The 23027-nt window shown below is 41.7% G+C and overlaps 1 protein-coding gene across 2 annotated transcripts in view; it reads left to right on the top strand.

Moving 5' to 3' along the window:
* The window catches only part of nbeaa (neurobeachin a), a 1012857-nt gene that overhangs the window by 974492 nt on the left and 15338 nt on the right, over positions 1 to 23027 (top strand). For both annotated transcript variants that reach the window (XM_078545316.1, XM_078545315.1), the window contains 5 exons: positions 2071 to 2226; positions 5615 to 5785; positions 17696 to 17797; positions 17972 to 18168; positions 20466 to 20617. In XM_078545316.1, the coding sequence (XP_078401442.1) occupies positions 2071 to 2226; positions 5615 to 5785; positions 17696 to 17797; positions 17972 to 18168; positions 20466 to 20617 (778 nt within the window). The remainder of the gene's footprint in view (positions 1 to 2070; positions 2227 to 5614; positions 5786 to 17695; positions 17798 to 17971; positions 18169 to 20465; positions 20618 to 23027) is intronic.

Genomic DNA, 23027 nt, shown 5'->3' with positions numbered 1-23027 from the left:
CACACTTTGATTTTCTCAGAAAGCAGTCGGTATCCTCTTAAGTGACACGCAGGCCTCCCCCACTCTCCTTGTGCTTTTTTTTCCTGTGTCTCTGTCATTCTGCTCGCGTTCTTTTATCCTGAGTCTCTCTGCCACTCTCCTCGTACTCTTTTATCCTGTGTCTCCGCCGCTCTCTTCGTGCTCTTATCCTGTGTCTCTGTCACTCTTGAGCTCCTTTATCCTGGGTCTCCGCCACTGTCCTCACGCTCTTTTATCCCTGTGTCTCCCCTGCTTTCCTTGCGGTCTTTTTTTTGTACTGTTATACCTTGTAGCATTGTGCAAGTATCTTCACCTCATTGGCTCCTGTTGATCCTGAAGAAGGCCCAGCACCACCTTTTTATGGGAAACTGGGAATAGGTAATAAATTCTGGCCTTGCCATCAACGTCCATTTTCTGAGAATGAATAGGGAAGAAAAGTCATATCAAAGATGTACACACTTCTTATTACTTTTATACCTAAAATAAATTTCTAGCCCCATGGTTTTCATTCCTGTATTGACTAAAATAATGGGGGCAATTTTAACGTAACCCACTCAGTGGAATACTAACTGGATTGGATTAGCTGCTCATCTTACACTGCACCTAATTTTACTTTCCACATTGGATTGTAAAACAGTGATGTGGGTCTGACCTTATTCTGTTAATTTTCCACTAGGCAGTTTAGGTTAAAATTACACCAATAATCTTAAAATCTCTAATCTCTGTGAAAACTGGTCTGAGAAGGGAATAGATTTATAATGTTGTTCCTTAAAAGTAAACTTTTTAACTATTTGCAGCATTTTTAAGGACTTTTACATTTCTAAAACCTATCACTTCCTGTATTGTATTTCCTTCCAAAGTTGTAATTTCAAAAGAGATGGGGTTGCACCATATAGGACACAAAGCAAACAACAGTTTTGGCTATATCCACGTACATAGTTCAATCTTTGATTGGGAAACACTAAGCTTGCAGTTTGTGTATAAAAAATTACAATTCTCCAACGTAGGTTTGACTGGGTAAAATATTTGAGAACTAAGAAAGGCTTTCTTATTTTAGGGTAAGTAACTGGCATAGCATTCAGGTGTGGTTAGATTTTTGATTAAGAGATGAAAACATTTATAAGGTAAACTTCTTTCAATGTATAAAAGTATTGGACTAGATTTTTATCTTTACCACCTGGACGGTAATCTGAGAAAGTGGACCATTCGCTCATTGTAGTACCTAACCAATACTTGTTCCACTGAAATTAATGGAATGAAAACCCAGTGAGTTATATAAAGAGTGGACAATCTACCCCACCAGATTATCATGCAGGCAGTGAAGACAAAAATCTAACTCTCTATTTCCTAGCAAAATCTTATTTGTTAAATTACACAAAAATGAGAATATGTTGTTCTTTCATTCTAATGTTTAGGATAAAGGAAGCTGAATCCAAGGACTCCTTAGATGTGGTTTGCTACCCATGATCACCGTCAATCTAGGAATCAGTGGGTTCCCTAACGTGTGCCTGTTGTTAGGTTCATGACATATGGTTACTGGGTTTTAACTTTGTATTTATGCCTCTGCTTCTGTCATTCCAAGGCCTCTCTCAATAGAAGGACATGTTTTCTTTAGCTCCCAGAATGATTGTTCTATGAGAGGTTACTAAATCAAACTGTCTTGTAGATATGAGCTACTACTCTTGCTTTATTTTCATTTGAAAAGCACCGAAGTTTGGCCTTGCATGTCAAATTGTTTTTCTTCTGTCATGAGTGCCTAAGTTTGCTGTTTTTAAAACCTCTTTGAAGAAGATGAAAAAACCTCAGTGCAAAAGTAAAGCTAAACCAGCCTGATTTACTGGGAGGAGCAAATGTTTGTACACATCAGATAAAAGCCCTTCTCAACAACACGCTTTTAAGTTCATATTTGTAGTACTTTTGCCCAGATTAAGCAGATAAGCAAGGTGAAAATTATCTGTTTGCTGAGAAGCACCTGACCAGAAGGTAATTCGCCCTGTTGTGTTTGAGCTCAGTATGAACTTGAAATTGTTTTTCTTTGTTTTCTCCTCACAGCCAATAATGCTGGTGTGAACAAGAGGCAGATCACGGACCTTGTGGATCAGAGCATTCAGATTAACGCACACTGCTTTGTTGTGACAGCAGATAATCGTTACATCCTCGTTTGTGGATTCTGGGATAAGAGTTTTCGAGTGTACTCAACAGAAACAGGTAAGTGACAGTACCAAGAGGCTTCTATAAATTCACTGTCAAAATTAAGGATTGTAGTTTGAAAATTAGAGCAACCAATACTATTAATTTCAGTGTAATCATGCTTGTGATATAGGGTTAACATATCATCTCTTTATTGTACCTCCTTGTAATATGGCAATGCACTCTAGAGACATTTGTGGTCATTATTCACGGCTTTCAGCCAAAAAGGCCAAATTATAGTTTCTTGATAGAATAGCATAAACATCAGATTTTTTTTTGCAATATGGGAATACTAATCCAAGCCTTGTACTATCCAGGAGGCACATTATTCAAATCTAAATTTTGACACCAAAAAATGCGATACTCTTAACGTAACCACTTTTAAAGCTAGCTTTACTCCCTGCTAGTTTTCATTTAAAACAGTATATTTTATAACAAGCTGCAAAAGGAAGACGGAAAACACTTACACTGCAAATGAAAACATAAATCAAAATATGAATTCTAGTAAGGAAAGCTAATTAATAATTTCTGATGAGTTCTAACTGAAAAGTTACTCGTTTAACTATTTAAGATGCTAACTGGCATTTGTGTTTTCTCAGCTTATTCTATTTATACTTCAGCTTTTTAAAAATCATTTATTTATTAAATTATTTGATATAAAGGAATAATCTCAATTTGACTTCCAAAAGTGATCAATGTATTATTTCCTTTGCCCTGTTACAACCGGGATGGGAGGAGTGCGCAAATTATCAAGCCCCACTACTCTGCAGGTTGGACCATTAATTTAAATGTTTAATTTTCTCACCAAAGTGGCCAATTGTTTACCTATACTTCTAGTACCCAGAAGAAAAGAGACTCTGACCAGGCTTCTTTCAATAAACTCAGAATGATTAAGTTATTTTAAAACAAAACTCCTTTTAAGCAAGCTTCAAGAACTGGCTGACATGATTGTAATCCGGAAGTGTAACTAACTGACCCTTTTAAACTTCCCCAGCACACACACGTACACAGACAAACAAAAGACACACAGGTAGTCTCTGCAGAGTCAAACGAATAAAAAAAACCTTTCTTAGAAAGAAAAAAAAATTAAAATTACTAAGGCTTGATGCTGTAGGTCTGAAGTTCCCTCGAGTGAAGATGTGCCTCTGGGCCCATTAGATATCAGGAAGTTCACCAATGATGCTTCAGCGTGGGAGGAGTAAAGCTGGACTAATTCTTCTTGTCTCAGCTAGATTACCTGGCTACAGGTCAAGAACCACGCACGTTTTCACAAAGCAGAGAGGGAGAGAGCTAGTCAGGGTAACCTTCTATTCTCAGCCTTTCTCCAACAAAACTGAAAGCAAAACCACAGGTTCAAATTTAAGACAAAAATAAAAATACCTGGAAAAACTCAGCAGGTCTGGCAGCATCTGCGGAGAGGAACACAGTTAACGTTTCGAGTCCGTATGACTCCTCAACAGAACTTAAGGTTTGCCTCTGCCATGTGATTGACTTTTTGTTTTCCAGCTTTTCATTAATTAAAGTGCTTTGCAGTTCAAAGCAAACAAACAAACACTCATTTTCAAGTGCCACATAGCTCAGGTGATTGCTTGGAAAGAGGCCTGCTTGTTGACAGCTCCAAAGTGAACTTATGACCCTTTTAAAAAAAAAACTCTCAGGCAGCCTCCAATGCCCAAAGAATGCAATGCCCTTGCATATTTTAAAAAGTAAAATCCATTTTAAAGAGATATGATTCGAACAGCCCTTATTTCTGTTGCCATCTCTCCGCATTGACTTCAGCCACCATTTTTCATCTATGAGCTGAGAAAAAGACTGTTGTCAGTGTATTTGACCATGTAGAATATCACGGTTGAGCTTGACCTTCTCTTCAACTGACAACATGCAACAGCAATTTGTTTTTTAACCTTTGGAGAGGCGTTGCAGAAGGATGGTGTGGTCAGCCATGTCAAAGGCTGCAGTTGAGTCAAGAAGGACAAGCTTACCTTTGTCACCGTCATTTAGGATGTCATTTGTGACTTTGATAAGAGTGACTTTGGTACTGTGGCAGGGACGGAAATTTAATTGGAGGGATTCAAGCATGGAGTTTCAGGAAAGATGCACACGGACGTGGGAGAAAACAAGAAGTTTAAGGACTTTAACGAGGAAAGGAAAGTTGGAGATGAGTCAGTAATTGCCATGGGCAGAAGGATAACGGCTTGACTTTTTGAGAAGCAGGTGATAACAGCAGATTTGAAGGAGAGGGGTCAGTACCTGAGGAGAGCAAATATTGACTAACATATGGACCAGAAAGGGAAGTTAGAAGGGCAGTGGCTTAATGGGAATAGGATCAAGAGAGCAGGAGAAGAGTCTCTTGGAAAAGATGAGGGGAGATAGCAGAGAAACCAGAGAAAAATATAAGTTCAGAACTAGAGCAGCAGGAACCTTAGAGAAAGTTTGGCCGGATGGGCTAATAGAAAAAAGGGAAGTGTGTACTGTGTACAATTCAATTCACCATATTATAAAAAAGATATTGAGGTGCTGGAGAGGGTGCAAAAAGGATTTACAAAGATGATACCAGAAATCCAGAGATTTACCCATCAGGAAAGGATGAACAGACTGTGTCTCTTTTCTCTTAAGTCATGTCTCAGTCATCTCTTCTAAGAGAAATCTTTAAAATTATGAAAGGTTTTGATAGAGTAGACACAGATGGAATGTTTTCAGTTGTGGGGAAGAGCAAAACTAGAGGCCAATAATATAAGACAATCACCAAAAAATCAAATAAGGAATTCAGAAGAAGTTTCTTTAACCAGAGTAGTGAGAAAGTGGTTGAGCTGAATTGTATAGTTGCATTTAAGAGAAGGCTAGATAAATATGTGAGGGAAAAGGGAATAGAGGGTTAAGCTGATAGAGTTAGACAAGGAAAGGCAGGAGGAGGATCAAGTGGAACGTAAATGCTAGCATGAACTGGTTTGGCTGAATGGTCTGTTTCTGTGTTGTATATCCTGTCTGATCTGCATTTGGAGCCTTCCCACAGCAATGCAGCTGAAATCAAAAACTCAGTAGAATGTGAGATTCTATTTTGAGGTGCTTGCTGCTTGTTAGTACACAAATGCACTGTTCCACTGAATATGCATGCCTCTCTTTAATTCACAGGTATAAAGAAAAACTTCTAATTTTTTTGATATTTTAATATTTAAGCCAATTTTACTTTATCAGAGGTTTCCTGAACAATTACTGTTGGAAACTATCCAAGCTTTCTAAGGTTTTTGGTGGAAATAGCGCAACAGTGAAATATATCCAAAATTTGATGTCCATGTTTGTAAACAAAATTTATAAAGGATTGAGCCAAAGTATACTATAGTATAGCTACACCATCCATTTTCTTATGTTACAGTTCAATAAAACCTAACTTCATAATTATTTTTAGGCAAATTGACACAAATCGTGTTTGGGCACTGGGATGTGGTCACATGCTTGGCCAGATCTGAGTCCTATATCGGTGGAGACTGTTACATTGTCTCAGGTTCTCGCGATGCCACGCTTCTTCTATGGTACTGGAGTGGCCGACATCACATCATTGGAGACAACCCTAACAATAGTAAGTAGCCTTTAAAAGGAAGAACTGTCACTTAATGTTGTGTTTTTTGTAAAAAGCTTAATATAGCAGGATGATTAGAGCTTACTTGTCAAGCTTCCCAAAAAACAAAATAAGAGCTATGAACGAGTGGAAGAAATATAAATGCCAGAACTAATAATTAGCTGTTTTAGGTGCTAGAATTTGCGGTAATGAGTTTTCAGCAGTCTTGGGACATTAATTAAGATTTGTAGTTTGACTGTATGTCTTCCAATCTGTGAAATGAGGTTTGTTGCAGATCATAATTGGAGAGAGTTAATAAGTTTTATTTAAGCTACTTCACATTCACAGAAATCATATTAAAGACAAAGGGAAAGATTTGTAATGTTTTTGAAACTACTTTATCTAGTTAACAAATTTATGGAATATATTCTTTTATGGTAAATCACATAACATCTTTCACAAGTGCAGTAATCCTGCCAGAGACATCCACGCACCTCTCATACCAAGTAGCTCTTCTCTCTGAGAGGAAATAATTTAGCATTATAATAATTAGTAGAAGAAATAAAGCCTTGAAAAGGCAAACTGCTCCTGATAATTTTATAATAATGTATATTCACATTGAATATTGTAAATGAGCTAAAAAGGTTTCTTAGAAATAAATTTAACTTGGTAACTGATTCTTATTTCTAAACAAAGGTGTACAAATATTTCAATACACTGCAAGTGTTAAAACAAACAAGCTTACTATGTATGTATTTGTTAATGGTTTCCAATTGTTTTGAGATCAGCAAGAAAATGTGTCAGAAAGGTTGGTAGCAAACATATTATGTCATCATATCTAAATGCTAACACATGCAAATAGATGAAGAAGCAAACTGATGGCTTTCTTTCTATTACAAAACTAAACTGATTTTAATAATCTCACATTTGTAGCTACTTTGCAACTCAATGCTTTCCTGTGGATCTTATCACACTGGCTGATAGTGTTGGTGGAGTGAGTGTTGTAAAACAGTACTGTGGAGCCTTACCTGTTTGCTTATTCAGCAGTGTGACATAGATTTTTATAGCTATAAAAACAAAAAGCTAAAAGCTACTGCGGATGCTGGAAATCCAAAACAAAAACAGAATTACCTGGAAAAACTCAGCAGGTCTGGCAGCATCGGCGGAGAAGAAATCAGTTGACATTTCGAGTCCTCACGACCCTTCGGCAGAACTGAAGTATAGTTAGGACCTCTCTCCTAACTATACTTCAGTTCTGCCGAAGGGTCGTGAGGACTCGAAATGTCAACTGATTTCTTCTCCGCCGATGCTGCCAGACCTGCTGAGTTTTTCCAGGTAATTCTGTTTTTGTTTTAGCTTTCTATAGCCTTACTTTTGAATCCCAAAGCATGCTCCCTGTGAAAATGATAGCGATCTCATGGCAATGACTGAGGCTGTAAATTTGATATTCATAGTTTACTTAGAGGGCTCCATTTTAACTCTCCCCATCTGTTAGAAAACATGTAGGGGGTTAGTTAACATGGAGCAGGGGTTTACTCATGCCTTTGTCTCCCCAATCTGGCTGGCTGCAATATGAAATTGCATGCTGCATGGGCACTGCGCAAAACAGGTGTGGCTTCATTACATAAGTGAAAATTTGGTTCTGATTATGTTATCAGGGCCGAAACTGCAGTTTTAACTTGAGGCCTGATTGAGGGTGTAATAATAGTTTATCCACCAGGGAGAGAGTCAAGGCCAGAAGAGACCCAGCAAGGACAGCTGGTTATCACTCAGGAGTTAAAACTGAACCCACAATTTCCAACCAAGATATTTTCTTACGTGGTAGTTATTGAATGTTACCTATTGATTGTTTTTCATTTGGAGCTTTTCTGTTATCCTATGAAATGAATCATTGTTATCCTATGAAATGTATAGTAATTGTTGAACAATTGAAAGTAAAATGCTGAAATAGTCATTTAATGAATAAAGAGGAAAATTCTGTCTGCAGCTGAGAGAAAATTTGTATGTGGGGACTGAGTGTGTCTGAAATGCACAACTTGCTTACAATTTAGGTGAGCTTGAATTATTTGCACTTCATTGGTAAATCTTATATTTGATTGCTGCAGTACATTGTCATCAAACATCACCTTTATAGGTTTTGAAAATGAAGCTGTGATAGATCTGGTGCCAGATGCTTTAATCTGATGCAGAGCAATTCACAACTGAAAAAAAACTAATTTAAAAGTGATAAAAATTAATTTGCACTCTCTAATTGAAGCTGGTGCCCTATGTTGAAGAGCTGCAAGACTCCGACATCTTATGTTGAAATAGGAGCTGATTGAATCTTTTTTTGTCAGGCAGGTGTGTTGCACTTGGCCAAGAATCCTCCAGAGCATTTCCTGCACTATATTACATTCAGCCTTTGACTGCTGTTCTCTTGAAGGGATCAATTCAATTCACACTGTGTCCCAAGGGCATGAAAGTCCATTGATTAGAGGGATTTCACCTGACATTTCTCATTAGACAACTCCAAAGAGCACGCATCCATGCATTTTTTGTTTTTGTTTTGGGGGGAGGGATGTGATCCAGAGTAAACTTATGTATTGCATTAATGTATCATTCATATTTAATTTAGTTCGTATGAACTATAACTGGTCATTTATTTTTATAATCCACAAACCATTGCATTTTATTGTCACTTTTTAAGTGTAATTATTATTGTTTAGAAGTTTGTTTTTTTCCCATTGTTTTGGTTTCTACTTTCTGCCCTTTCATAGTCTAGAGGACTAGGCAGGCAGGTAACCCCTTATCATTCACTGGCAGATACATTATAGCAGCCTAAAGTGACTTGCTGCCTGATTTTTTTTCTACTTTCCTTCCCTGTAAGGAATGGTAAACCTCAACTCGATGCCTCCCCCTTATGGCCCGACCCTTACTGAGATTATGAACACCCTTTGTGGACTCTGCCAACTGCCAATCTGCATTGTACTTTGCATGGTGCATTTTGTTGTTACACTATCTTTAATCACAATGATTTGACTTTTAGATAATATTTCAGAAAAATTGCTTCCGATAATTCTAACTTAAATATCATTAATTATGAAATTGTGTTTGTATTATTAAAATCTAAGTAATTGTTAAAATCGCTGTCAATATATAGAACCATAAGGGAACATAGCTTCAGTTTTATAGCATTTAATCAATCAGCTTTTGGAGGCTTTAAAAATAATGAAATCTGAACATCTTTGTTGAGGCTGTATAGTCTTACCACAAATGTCTTGTGTTGACAATGAATGTAATCCTAAAAGAGAACAGTAGCTTTTAGTTTATAAATTATTTATGAATTACGTTAAGAGGACTCCAGTTGTTTGCAGATGAAATTTGCAGTACTCTCTTAATTGTTTCATTCAACCGCTCAAACTGGCACTCGAACAACTCCACAACAAAAATGAATATTAATCAGCTGTTGACATTTCTAAATCATATTAACCACATTCATTATATATGTAGTCATCTGCATTTTACCAGCTCTGATCTGATTTATTGAACTAGATTATCTTCTCTGATACAGTGCCACATAGCTTCCTAGACCGGGATTTAATGGAGCCCTCCAGAGCAGGTGAGGTGGTGGGTGGGCCCACATAATCACAGGGGAGGCCACGCAGCCCATAGAACCATAGAAAAGTTACGGCACAGAAAGAGGCCATTCAGCACATCGTGTTTGTGTTGGCCAAAAAAGACAAGAAAAAAACTAGCTGCCCATTCTGATCCCACCTTGCAGCACCTGGTCCATAGCCTTGCAGGTTACATCACTTCAGGTGCTGATCCAGGCCCATTCCCGCCAGTGGAAAAACTGACCCCCATTTAATCAGCGACAGGAATGGGCTGACGTGGGGAACCAGCCTACTGGCTAATTAAGCTCATAATGAGCCACTTAATGGCCATTATCCCTTTGCCCAGTGGGATTTAGTGGTGGCTCAAGGATTCTCCTGGACACACGTGGGTCTCCCATGCTTCCTAAAGGCCATCCAGCAAACCCTGTCAGGTTTGTCGTCGGCTTCCCGGGGTTGGGGTGGGGGAGAGGCCTTCTTTCAAGGGCACTGAGTGCCCAATCGAGGGACGTGACATCAGGAAGGGGTTGCCCATTGAGAGCCACCCTCACACTCAACCCCCCTTCTTCCTCGCCAGTGACCCCTACTTGCCTACCATCAATCAGCCCACATTCACGTGTCTCAAGGGATCCATCAATGATCCCTGGTGAAAAACTCAGCACATTACCTGCAGCAGGCACTGCTCCCCGTAGCACTGCCGGTAATGTAAAACTACCAGCCTCTGATTGGCTGGCAGCTCCCGGAGATGGGATATCCCCCTTGCTGGGGACCTATTTCTGCAGGAAACATGATACTGCCAGTTCCTGATTGCACTTAAATAATGTAGGGCACCCATTGGAGGCATAACACGGGTTCCCTACCAGTTCTCCCATAGTGGAAAGAACCCACATCACCTATACTAAATTCTGTCTCTACTGCTTTACCAAAAAGTTTACTGATTACAGAAAACCAGTTGTAGTTTGGCACAGTGTGGGACTAATACTGGTTTCTGTTGACATTTGTAATACAGCAAATGTAATGATCAAGTGTAATGTCACCCTGATTTAGCTCTACCTCAATTTCATCTGACCTTCATGTGTATTTTTTTATTCATTCATGGGATGCGGGCATCGCTGACTAGGCTAGCATTTATTGCCCATCCCTAATTGCCCTTGTGCTGCCTTCTTGAGCTGCTGCAGCCTATGTGGTGTAGTTACACCCACAGTGCTGTTAGGGAGGGAGTTCCAGGATTTTGACCCAGCAACAGTGAAGGAACGACGATGTATTTCCAAGTCAGGATGATGAGTGGCTTGGCGGAGAACTTCCAGATAGTGGTGTTCCAGTGTGTCTGCTCCCTTGGTCTTCTAGATGGTAGCGGTTATGGGTTTGGAAGGTGCTGTCTAAAGAACCTTGATGGGTTCCTGCAGTGCATCTTGTAGATGGTACACACTGCTGCCACTGTTCATCGGTGGTGAAGGGAGTGAATATTTGTGGATGGGTGCCAATCAAGCAGGCTGCTTTGTCCAGGATGGTGTCAGGCTTCTTGAGTATTGTTGGAGTTGCACTCATCCAGGCAAGTGGAGAGTATTCCACTACACTCCTAACTTGTACCTTGTGGACAGGCTTTGGGGAGTCAGGAGGTGAGTTACCAGCTGCAGGATTCTGAGCCTCTGGCCTGCTCTTGTAGCCACAGTATTTATATAGCTAGCCCTGTTCAATTCCTGGTCAATGGTAACCGTCAGGGCGTTGATAGTAATGCCATTGAATGTCATGGGGTGATGGTTAGACTCTCTCTTGTTGAAGGTGGTCATTGCCAGGCACTCGTGTAGCACTAATCTTACTTGCCATTTGTCATCCCAAGCCTGGATATTATCTAAGTCTTGCTACATTTGGACATGGACTGCTTCAGTATCTGAGGAGCCGTGAATGATGCAGAACATTGTGCAATCATCAGCAAACATTCCTGGAGCTGAGGTGATTGACCTCCAGCAACGACAACCATCTTCCTTTGTGCTAGGTATGACTCCAGCCAGTGGAGTTTTCCCCCGATTCCCATTGACTCCAGTTTTGCTAGGGCTCCTTGATGCCACAGTCAAACGCGGCCTTGATGTCAAGGGCAGTCACTGTCACCTCACCTCAGGAGTTGAGATCTTTTGTCCATGTTTGAACCAAGGCTATAAGGAGGTCAGGAGCTGAGTGGCCCTGGCAGAACCCAAACTGGGCAGGTTATTGCTGAGCAAGCGCTGCTTGATGGCATGGCTAATGACCCCTTCCATTACTGTTGATGGGGAATAGACTGATGGGGTGGTAATTGGCCGGGTTGGATTTGTCCTGGTTTTTGTGTACAGTGCATACCTGGGCAATTTTCCACATAGCTGGGTAGATGCCAGTGTTGCAGCAGTACTGGAATAGCTTGGCTAGGGGCCTGGCAAGTTCTGGAGCACAAGTCTTCAGTACTATTGCCAGAATATTGTCAAGGTCCATAGTCTTTGCAGTATCCAGTGCCTTCAGCCATTTCTTGATATTACGTGGAGTGAATTGAATTGGCAGAAGACTGGCATCTGCAATGCTGGGGACCTCTGGAGGAGGTCGAGATGGATCATCCATTCAGCTCTTTTGGTTGAAGATTGTAGCAAATGACTCAGCCTTATCTTTTGCACTGGTGTGCTGGGCTGTCCCATCATTGAGGATGGGGATATTTGTGGAGCCTCCTTCTCCAGTGAGTTGTCTAATTGTCCACCACCATTTATGACTGGATGTGGCAGGACTCCAGAGCTTAGATCTGATCTGTTGGTTGTGGGATCGTTTAGCTCTGTCTGTCACTTGCTGCTTTTGCTATTTGGCATGCAAGTAGTCCTGTGTTATAACTTCACCAGATTGACACCTCATTTTTAGGTATGCCTGGTGCTGCTCCAGACACAGCCTCCTGCACTCTCATTGAACCAGGGTTGATCCCCTGGATTGATGGTATTGGTAGAATGGGGGATATGCCAGGCCATGAGGTTACAGATTGTGTTCGAGTACAATTCTGCTGATGCTGATGGCCCACAGTGCCTCATGGATGCCCAGCCATGAGTTGCTAGATCTGTTTGAAATCTATCCCATTTAGTACGGTGGTAGTGCCACACAACACAATGGAGCGTATCCCGTGAAGGCGGGACTTCATCTCCACAACAACTGTATGGTGGTCACTTCTACCATGGACAGATGCATCTGTGGCAGGCAGGTTGGTGAGGATGAGGTCAAGTATGTTTTTCCCTCTTGTTGGTTCCCTCACCACCTGCTGCAGACCCAGTCTAGTAGTTACGTCCTTTAGGACTTGGCCAGCTCAGTCTGTAGTGGTGCCACTGAGCCATTCTTGGGGATGGACATTGAAGTCCCCCACCCAGAGCACGTTCTATGCCTTTTCCACCCTCATTGCTTCCTCCAAGTGGCGTTCAACATGCAGGAGCACTGATTCATCAGCTGAGGGAGGGCGGTACATGGCAATCAGCAGGAGGTTTCCTTGCCCATGTTTGACCTGATGCCATGAGATTTCATGGGGTCCAGAGTCGATGTTGAGGACTCACAGGGCAACTCCCTCTCGACTGTATACCACTGTGCTGCCACCTCTGCTGGGTCTGTCCTGCCGGTGGGACAGGACATACCCAGGTATGGTGATGGTGGTGTCTGTAAGTGGTGGTGTGACATTATCTGTAAGATATGATTCTGTAAGTATGATTATGTCAGGCTATTGCTTGACTAGTCTGTGAGACAGCCCATAGGCACTAGCCCCCAGATGTTAATAAGGTGGATTTTGCAGGGTCAACAGGGCTGAGATTGTCATTGTCGTTTCTGGTGCCTAGGTCGATGCCAGTTGTTTCGTCCAGTTTCATTCCTTTTTTGATACAACTGAGGTGGCTTGCTAGACTATTTCAGAGGGCATTTAAGAGTCAACCATATTGCTGTGGTCCTGGAGTCACATGTAAGCCAGACCAGGTAACGACGACAGATTTCCTTCCCAAAAGGACACTCGTGAACCAGATGGGTTTTTACAAGAATTGACAATGGTTTCATCATTAGACTTTTAATTCCAGATTTTTATTGATTTCAAATTCCACCATCTGCCATGGCAGGATTCAAACCCGGGTCCCCAGACCATTACCCTTGGTCTCTGGATTACTAGTCCAGTGACAATACCACTACGTTATCACCTTCCCTGATGCCAGTGTAGCTGTACTGGAACAGCTTGGCTAGGGGCACGGCAAGTTCTGGAGCACCAATCTTCAGTACTATTGCTGGAATATTGTCAGGGCCCATATCCTTTGCAGTATCCAGTGCTTTCAGCCGTTTCTTGATATCATGTGGAATGAATCGAATTGGCTGAAGCCTGGCATCTGTGACGTTGGCCACCACTGAAGGAGGCCGAGATGGGTCATCCACTTGACACTTCTGGCTGAAGATTGTTGCAAATGCTTCAGCCTTATCTTTTGCACTGATGTGCTGGGCTCCCCCATCATTGATGGGGATATTGTGGAGTCTCCTCCTCCAGTGAGTTGTTTAATTGTCCACCACCATTCAGGAATGGATGTGGCTGTACTGCAGAACTTAGATGTGATCTGATGGTTGTGGAATCACGTAGCATTGTCTAAATATGCTGCTTATGCTGTTTGGCATACAAGTATTCCTGTGTTGTAGTTACACCATGTTGACTGGTGCTGTCCTGCACCCCCTCCTGCACTCTTCTTTGAACCAGGGTTGATTCCCTGGTTTGGTGATAATGTTAGAGTGGGGGATATGCTAGACCATGAGGTTACAGATTGTGGTTGAATACAATTTTGCTGCTGCTGGTGGCCCATAGTGCCTCATGGTTGCCCACTCTTGAGTTGCTAGATCTGTTTGAAAGCTATCTCATTTAGCATGGTCATAAGTGCCACACAACACAATGAAGGGTGCCCTCAGTATGAAGATGGGACTTGGTCTCTACAAGAACTGTGGGGCAGGCAGGCTAGTGAGGATGAGGTCAGTTATACACCACCTGTCGCGGACCCAGGCTAGCAGTTAGAACTTTAGGATTCGGCCATATTGGTCAGTAGTGATGCTACCGAGCCACTCTTGGTGATAGACATTGAAGCCCCACACCCAGAGCACATTCTGCGCCCTTGCCACCTCTGGTGCTTCCTCCAAATGGTGTTTAACATGAAGGAGTACTTACTCATCAGCTGAGGGCGTGGGGGGGACACGTGGTAATAAGCAGGAGGTTTTTTTGCCTATTTTTGACCTGATGCCATGAGATTTCATGGGGTCCGGAGTCGGTGTTGAGGTCTCCCAGGGCAACTTGCTCCTGACTGCATACCACTGTGCTGCCACTACTGCTGGGATTGTGATGGTAGTGTCTGGGACATTATCTCTTAAGGCACGATTTCATGAGTATGACTGTCAGGCTGCTGAGACAGCTCTCCCAACTTTGCCAGAAGCCCCTAGATGTTAATTAGGAAGACTTTGCAGGGTCGACAGGGCTGAATTTACCATTATCGGTGCCTAGGTCGATGCCGGGTGATCTGTCCAGCTTCATTCCATATCCAATTTTCTGTAGCAGTTTGATATAGCACAGTGGCTTGCTAGGCCATTTCAGAGTCAACCACATTGCTGTGGGTCTAGGGTCACATGTAGGCCAAACCAGGTAAGAACAGCAGATTTCCTTCCCTAAAGGACATTGGTGAACCAGTTGGGTTTTTAGGACAATCGACAATGGTTTCATGGTCATCATGGTGCGATTTGAACCTGGGCCCCGTGAGCATTACCCTGGGCCTCTGGATTACTAGTCCAGTTACAATACCGCTATGCTACCACCTTCCCCATGTGTCAGCTGTGGCTCAGTTGGTAGCACTTTTGCCTTTGCGTCAGAAGGTTGTGGGTTAACAACCTAGGCTAATACTCTAGTGCAGTACCGAGGAAGTGCTGCAATGTCAGAGGTTTCATCTTTCAGATGAGACATTAATCCAAGGCCTTATCTGCTCTCATGTGGGCATAAAACATCCTATAGCACTATTTTTAAGAAGAGCAGGGGAGTTATCCATGGTATAAGAAAAACAGAAAATGCTGAAAATGCTCAGTAAGTCAGGCAGCATCTATGGAAAGAACAGAGTTAATGTTTCAGGACAATGATCCTGCTTTAGGAGTTCTGATATTAATTCTAATTCTTTCCACAGATGCCGCTTGACTTGCTACGTATTTCCAGCATTTTCTGTTTTTAAATTTAGATTTCCAGCATGTGCAATGTTTTGCTTTTAGCCCTCCTGTCCTGGCCAATATTTATCCCTCGATCAATATCCCAAAAGCAGATTATCTGGTCACTATCACATTGCTGTTGTGGGAGCATTCAGCGCACAAATTGGATGCTGTGTTTCCTACATTACAACAGTGACTACACTTCAAAAGCACTTCATTGGCTGTAAAGTGCTTTGGGACATCCAGCATTCATGAAACGTGTTATATAAATGCAAGTCTTTCTTTCTTTCTTCCATGACTCTAATTCTGCTGAGGATTTGAAAACCTGTAAATAAAAATGTATATCAGAATAACCAGTCCGGTATTGGCACGATTTAATTCAAAGATGGAAATACGATTGGGGCCTAAGTCAAATATGAGCAAGTACTAATGTGTATTTTCAATGAAATTAATAGTTCAGAGTATAATGGCTTAAAAAGTTGTTGAAGCTTTTACTTAACCATTTTTCAAAGACAGCTTCTCTATCTCAATATTGTTTTGTTTCTTGCTGCAGAATTGAGAATCTTTCACATTAATCCACCCATTATGACATGCAAAAAGTATCCCCAAGCATAAAAATGGCTATAACCCAAATATGGTGGCAGTCTTCCGTCTTGTAAGATGATGGTTTGCGCCATGGTGGTCAGCTCTGTATTAAGCATCGCCTGGTGTGGCTCAGGAGCCCTACTCTGGCATGGCAGTTTTTGCCGTATTTACTGCAGAGGAAGACAGTGGACTGAGAAGGTGAACCATTACATAAAATGTAGAGATTTAAATTGAAAATCCACTTTTAATTTCAAGAAGTAGTTTTCCTTCTGGGTGGCATGGTGGCGCAGTCGTTAGTGCTGCTGCCTCACAGCTCCAAGGACCCAGGGTCGATCCTGATCTTGGATGTCTCTCTGTGTGGTGTTTGCACTTTCTCCGTGCCTGTGTGGATTTCCTCCGGGTGCTCTGGCTTCCTCCCACTGTCCAAAGATGTGCTGGTTAGGTGGATTGGCTATGATAAATTGCCCCTATGTGTGTGCGTGTGAGCGTGTGCCCTATGATGTACCCCGCTGAGTACCATTGCCTGTCGGGATAGGCTCCAACTCCCCGCGACCCTGAATTGGATGAATCGGTTCTGGAAAAGTGAGTGAGTGAATGAGTTTTCCTTCTTTGCTTGCATGCGTGTTACAACCTCTAACCTCCCATCACATCTGTTAGAAATAACTTGACAGTGACAGAATAATCAATTTCTTGTTAAATGATTATTCTGATTCCAGACATCTACTATTACAGGTACTAACCCATTCTGTGCCATGACCCCATGATGCCCCTTTCTCTTCGTGAAATAGAAAATCAGCTCACACCCTCATAAAAAACAAAATCTAGCTTTCAAGCTTAAGACTTCATATTGTCTTTGCATTTTATTCGGTGAGTTGTCTTATATTTTCACCACCTTCCACTCTTTGGATATAGCTGTACCTTCTATTAGTCTCTTCCCCTAAAGGACAAGTGGATGACTTTAGAGTAGCTTTTTAGCCAGCTGTTACACTAATCCAGTTCAGTCCTTCAGATGCTGAAATTAGATCATATACTTTTTCAGAAATCAGGTCAGTGCTTTGAGGACTCCAAATAAGATGATTGACCCCAGTGACCACAATCATCTTCCTTTGTGCCACGTATGACTCTAGCCACTGGAGAGTTTTCTGCCGATCCTCCTCATTTCAGGATTACTCAAGCTTCTTGTTGCTGTACTTGGTCAAATGTCACCTTGATATGAAGGGCAGAAACGCTTACCTCAGCTAATGACTTCTCTTGGCCAGTTCCCACTGAAGGAGAGACCAAGCAAAATTAATAATGAAATCAACTTGCACCCCTATGGTGACATCACAAAGAGAATTAGGAATGTATCACATTTGCCGCTTTCTTTTGGGCAATGGTGAAAGAAAGAAATAAAGGTGCTTGCTAAAATTACAGAAGCATTATGTTGTTTTAATTAAATGTAAAACTGTTGTCAGGCTGCCTTTAATTCAAAGGGTACAAATGGATAATATTTTCACCTAAAGGATATCCTAGTTATATATTCCATTTGCTTTTGTTAAATGGCATGTTCTCTGATTTTTACTTTCAGGTGATTACCCTGCTCCGAGAGCTGTCTTGACTGGGCATGACCATGAAGTTGTTTCTGTATCTGTGTGCGCTGAACTGGGACTTGTCATCAGCGGTGCCAAAGGTGAGCAGGCATGCCACAGCAGAAAGTATTAATATTTTTGTTATTTTAATAAATCCTTCCCTTCAGCATAGTTTAATCCCAAAGTGTCACTCATCTAAAGGAATGAACAATTTCAATCCTTTCCAGCAGATGTTTGAGATTTTTACTGAACATATTTGTGTTGTTCTTTTACAGAAGGACCATGTCTGGTGCATACAATTACTGGGGATCTTCTTAGAGCCCTGGAGGGGCCGGAAAACTGTGTCTACCCACGTCTTATTTCTGTATCCAGCGAAGGTCATTGCATCATCTACTATGAGCGAGGACGATTCTGTAATTTTAGCATCAATGGCAAACTATTAGGGCAGATGGAAACCAATGATTCAACCAGAGTAAGTGGCGTACGAAGCCGCAACACGATATACCAATCTTTTTAATGAAGTAGACCTTTAGGTTATGACTATTTGGATTCTTTGTGCCTTTTCCATGCTTGCCAACTGTCAGTTTGGAACAGGAATTTTCTTCTATGATTGTTTATTAAAGTGATCAAACTTCCTCTTTAATTCTCAGTCTTGGAACTTTTGAAGTGCCAGTTACTGGTTGGCAAGTTGAAAATTTATAAGGTAGAGTTGACACTCAGCTGTATGTGAACTTGATATGGATTACTATATCAGGATTAATATAAGTCAGTGTTTCCCAAACTTTTCCAACCATGGAACCCTTTTGATCTGCCGAGAATATTGACAGAACCTTTAAGATGCATTCTTATTATGTTGAAGAGTTAAACCACAAAAATTGATTATTTTTGTGCAATAGGTACAAGTATACAAAACCAAATTTATAGAAGCCTTTTCTATTTCTTATATGTATACATTTATTATAATTAAAAAGTTCTCTTTTTTGACAAAGTTCTTAAGTCTTACCTTTATGTCATTTTTTTAATGGGAGCAGTGATGCTGCTTCTTTTGCTCACATTCGTTTAATATTAGGAGTGATGCTGGAGTGCTGGATTCTCATATCTGACACAGACATGGACACACACTCTCCCCTCTCTCTCGCGCACACACTCTTTCTCCTCTCTCTCACGCACACACATACTCTCCCATCTTGTGCACATACACTCTCAGTCCTCTCTCGCTCACACACACACACACTCTCACCTCTCTCTCACACACACTCTCTCCTGTCTCTCTCTCTCTCACACACTCACCTCACACACACACACGTGCAGTCACACACATTCTGTCTCTCTCTCTCACACACACACACATTCTCACCTCTCTCTCATGCACATACACACTCACCCTCTCCCCTCTCTCTCTCACATACACAAACATACACACTCTCCCCACCTCAGCCTCTCTCACACACATTCTCCACTCCTCACTCACTCACGCATATATACAAACACACACATTCACCTATCTCTCTTGCACACACACAGACACTTGTCCCCCTCTCTCTCTCACATACACACACACACACACAAACATGTCAGTGGGCCCCATTTTCCAACCCTCCCTATTGCGCCGGCGCGCCAAGGCCCGCCCTCACTCCCGCTCCCACGCACCGAGACCCGCCCTCCCCCTCTCACCTTGAAAACCTACTTTCCCACTGTTTCCTGCTAGCCCAATCACATATCTATCCGCAGCCAATAGAGGGAGAAACAAGCCTCTGATTGGACAAGCAACTTTATAGCACTTTTCAAATATACATTAGTTGAATGAGTTCAGTGCCGTGAGTTGGACAAGCCTGGTAGACTTCCACACTCCGCCCACACTACCGCATCCACACTACCTCAGAACCCCTTGTTATATCATACAAAACTTCCATGGAACACAGTTTGGGAAAACCTGATATAACTGGATGTAATACAGAGTTCCTCTATTCTCTAGCATTTACGTTTCTGGCTTTAATGAACACACAGGGAAAAAAATAATTAAAAACTAAATTTAATAAATACGTTCTAATAACAAGAAAATATTATTATAGTAAACTATTCATTTTTATCTGATGGAAAGCCTCAGAATACTCCTTGCTGGATAGGCAGTGAATCAGTAATATAATATTTTTACAATAATTCAGCATTAAGTCTAGAAATACTGGACTAGGCATTCAGTGATCCTGTTCTACCTTGTAACATGTTTGGGTGCCGTTCAGTAAAAAAACAGTGTACAGCATGGTTCATCCACTTGTTGTGGATCTTCAGCAGTCTAACTGCCCCTAGAAGGGACTGCTTGAAGCCACAAGCAAAAAAAGCTAAATACAACTTCTTTCAGTTTCACTTCTGTAGATCCAGGTGTGTACCTTCTGGCTGCACACAATAGGGCAGATTGCTTCCACCTATGGCTTGCAATCCTGCAGTTCCTCCCCAGTGCCCCTCTTGCCCCCCACATCCTCCCTCCACATCCCCCAGACATACTTGCAAGCCAACTTGCTCATTTCTAACTTCCTGAACGGCAAGTTGCATCAGTACGCCCAATTGGTCGACATTGTGTAGATGGGGCTCAATTGAAATTGGACTTTGGACACATATTTTGGGCTCACATCACAATTGCACCCCTCATTTCACGCTGAAAATGTGGTATGATCCCAATTTCTCCCCCTAGGTTTATTAGTATTTATTTATATAATTAAAGGGTTAAAAAAAACTTCTAAATGACTGAATACTGATTTTTTTTTCCTCTAGGCATTACTTCTCAGCAGTGATGGACAAAACCTGGTAACAGGGGGTGATAATGGTGTGGTAGAAGTGTGGCAAGCCTGTGACTTCAAGCAACTATATATTTACCCTGGTTGTGATGCTGGCATCAGGGCTATGGATCTATCCCATGATCAAAGGTAATGGAAACTATTAAGTTTGTGTGTAATATAACATTTCCAATCTTGTCTACTTTTCATTCATATTTCATTATCCTTTCAAAGAAAACACTTCCCAAAAGGTTGTTGCAGTACTGTGTACGGCTTTGGGTACTCCATTGGAGGAAGGATATAACAACAAAGGATAAGATGCAGCATAGATACACTGGGATGTTAGCAAGGAGGAGGGTTTACAGCCCTGAAGAGACATTTGAGAAGTTAGGATTTTATTTTATTAAAGGAGGTTAGGGAGTCACCTGTTAGAGAGTATAAAGGATTATAATAAGGCCAATAATGATAGTGGCATTTACTGGTCAGTAAGATAGTAAGTGATGAGAGGGCATAGAATTATGATAATAACAGGGTTCAAAAGGAAGTTGAGAAAAGATAATTATATAGAATGTGGTTAGAATTTGAAATATTATGCCATGGATCATTCTTTGCTGTCTACAAAAAGCAGGACAAATCCAACAGGCCATTTACTGCCCCATCAGTCTACTCTCAATCATCAGCAGAGTGATAGAAGGGGTCATCAACAGTGCTCTCAAGTGGCATTTACTCAGCAATAACCTGCTCACTGACACTCAATTTTGGTTACGTCAGGGCCTCTCAGCTCCTGACCTCATTACAGTCTTTGTCCAAACATGGACCAAAGTACTGAACTCAAGAGGGGAGGTGAGAGTGACTACCCTTGACATCAAGGCAGCATTTGGCTAACTGTGGCTTCAAGGAGCCAGAGCAAAACTGAAGTCCATTGGAATCGGGGGTAAAAAACTCCACTGGTTGAAACCATACCTAGCACAAAGGAAGATGGTTGTGGTTGGTGGAGGCAAATGATCTCAGGCCCAGAACATCACTGCAAAAATTATTCAGGGTAGTGTCCTAGGCCCAACAATCATCAGCTGTGTCATCAATGACCTTCTCGCTGCCATAACATCAGAAGTGGGGAAGTGTGCAATCAGCAAAATGTTCAGTACCATTCGTGACTCCGCAGATATTGAAGCAATCCTTGTCTACGTGCAGCAAGACTTGGACAACATTCAGACTTGGGCTGATAAGTGGGAAGTATCATTCACACCATACAAGTGCCAGGCAATGACCAGCCCCAGCAAGAGAGAATCTAGCCATCTCTCTTGATATTCAATGGCGTTACCATCGCTGAATCCATCACTATCAACATCCCAGTTGTTACCACTGACCAGAAACTGAACTGGACCAGCCATATAAATACTGTGGCTACAAGAACTGGTAAGAGGCTGGGAATTCTGCAGTGAACAACTCACCTCCTGACTCCCCAAAGCCTGTCCACCATTTACAAGGCACAAGTTAGAAGTGTGATGGAATACTCTCCACCTGCCTGGATGAGTGTGACTCCAGCAACACTGAAGAAATTCCACACCATCCAGGGCAAGGCAGCCCACTTAATTAGCAACCTAGCCTACACCTTAAACATTCGTTCTCTGTACCACCGATGCATACTGGCAGCAGTGTGTACTATTTGCAAGATGCACTGCAGCAACCATCAAGGATCCTTCGACAGCATCTTCAAAATCCCCGACCTCTACTACCTAGAAGGACAAGGGCAGCAGATGCATGGGAGCACCAGCACCTTCAAGTTCCCCTCCAAGCCACACACCATCCTGACTTGGAAATATATCACAATCCCTTCACTGTCACTGGCTCAAAATCCTGGAACTCACTACCTGACAGCACTGTGGGTGTGCATACACCACATGGACCGCAGCAGTTCAAGAAGGTGGCTTACCATCACCTCCTTAAGGGTAGTTAGGGATGGGCCATAAATGCTGGCCTAGCCAGCGAGGCCCACATCCTATGAACGAATAAAAAAAAGTCCTTAAATTATTTTAGAAAGCAATTAGGTAGTTGTTTTACAAAAACAAATACTTTAAAGGATTTGGGCGCAGCTAGGCTAGGGGGTTTGTGGAGAAAACATCGCATAGACTTTATTTGTCAAGCAGTCAGGGAATGGAGTTTTTCGGGGTCACTATTTCTTTAAGAAGATTTTAACCCATGTTCCAGATAGATTTTGCTGTTATTTGCGGTAATCTCTCTCTATCCCTTTGAAACTTCTGTTCCGATCCATGAAAGTTATTATGCCAACCAAATGTCATCTGCAAACCTGGATATACAACTCACTATTGCTTCATACAAGGCATTAATATCTTTGATAACCTGAGACCCCAGAACATATTTTTGGAGAACATCATTGTCATATCCCACCAATCAGAGAAATCCTTCTTCTCTATTTAGATGTATCCTCTGTCACCTCACAACCAATTATCAACCCACATAAGGTTATCTCTAATTCTGGGCGCTTTCATCTATGTTAATAATCTCTTGTGTAGAACCTTATCAAATGCCTTTTGGAAGT

Source organism: Cetorhinus maximus, chromosome 7 (assembly GCF_964194155.1).
Source record: "Cetorhinus maximus chromosome 7, sCetMax3.hap1.1, whole genome shotgun sequence".
Taxonomy (NCBI): domain Eukaryota; kingdom Metazoa; phylum Chordata; class Chondrichthyes; order Lamniformes; family Cetorhinidae; genus Cetorhinus; species Cetorhinus maximus.
Note: the sequence above shows the minus strand (reverse complement) of the source record. Positions and strands in the feature narration are given on the sequence as shown.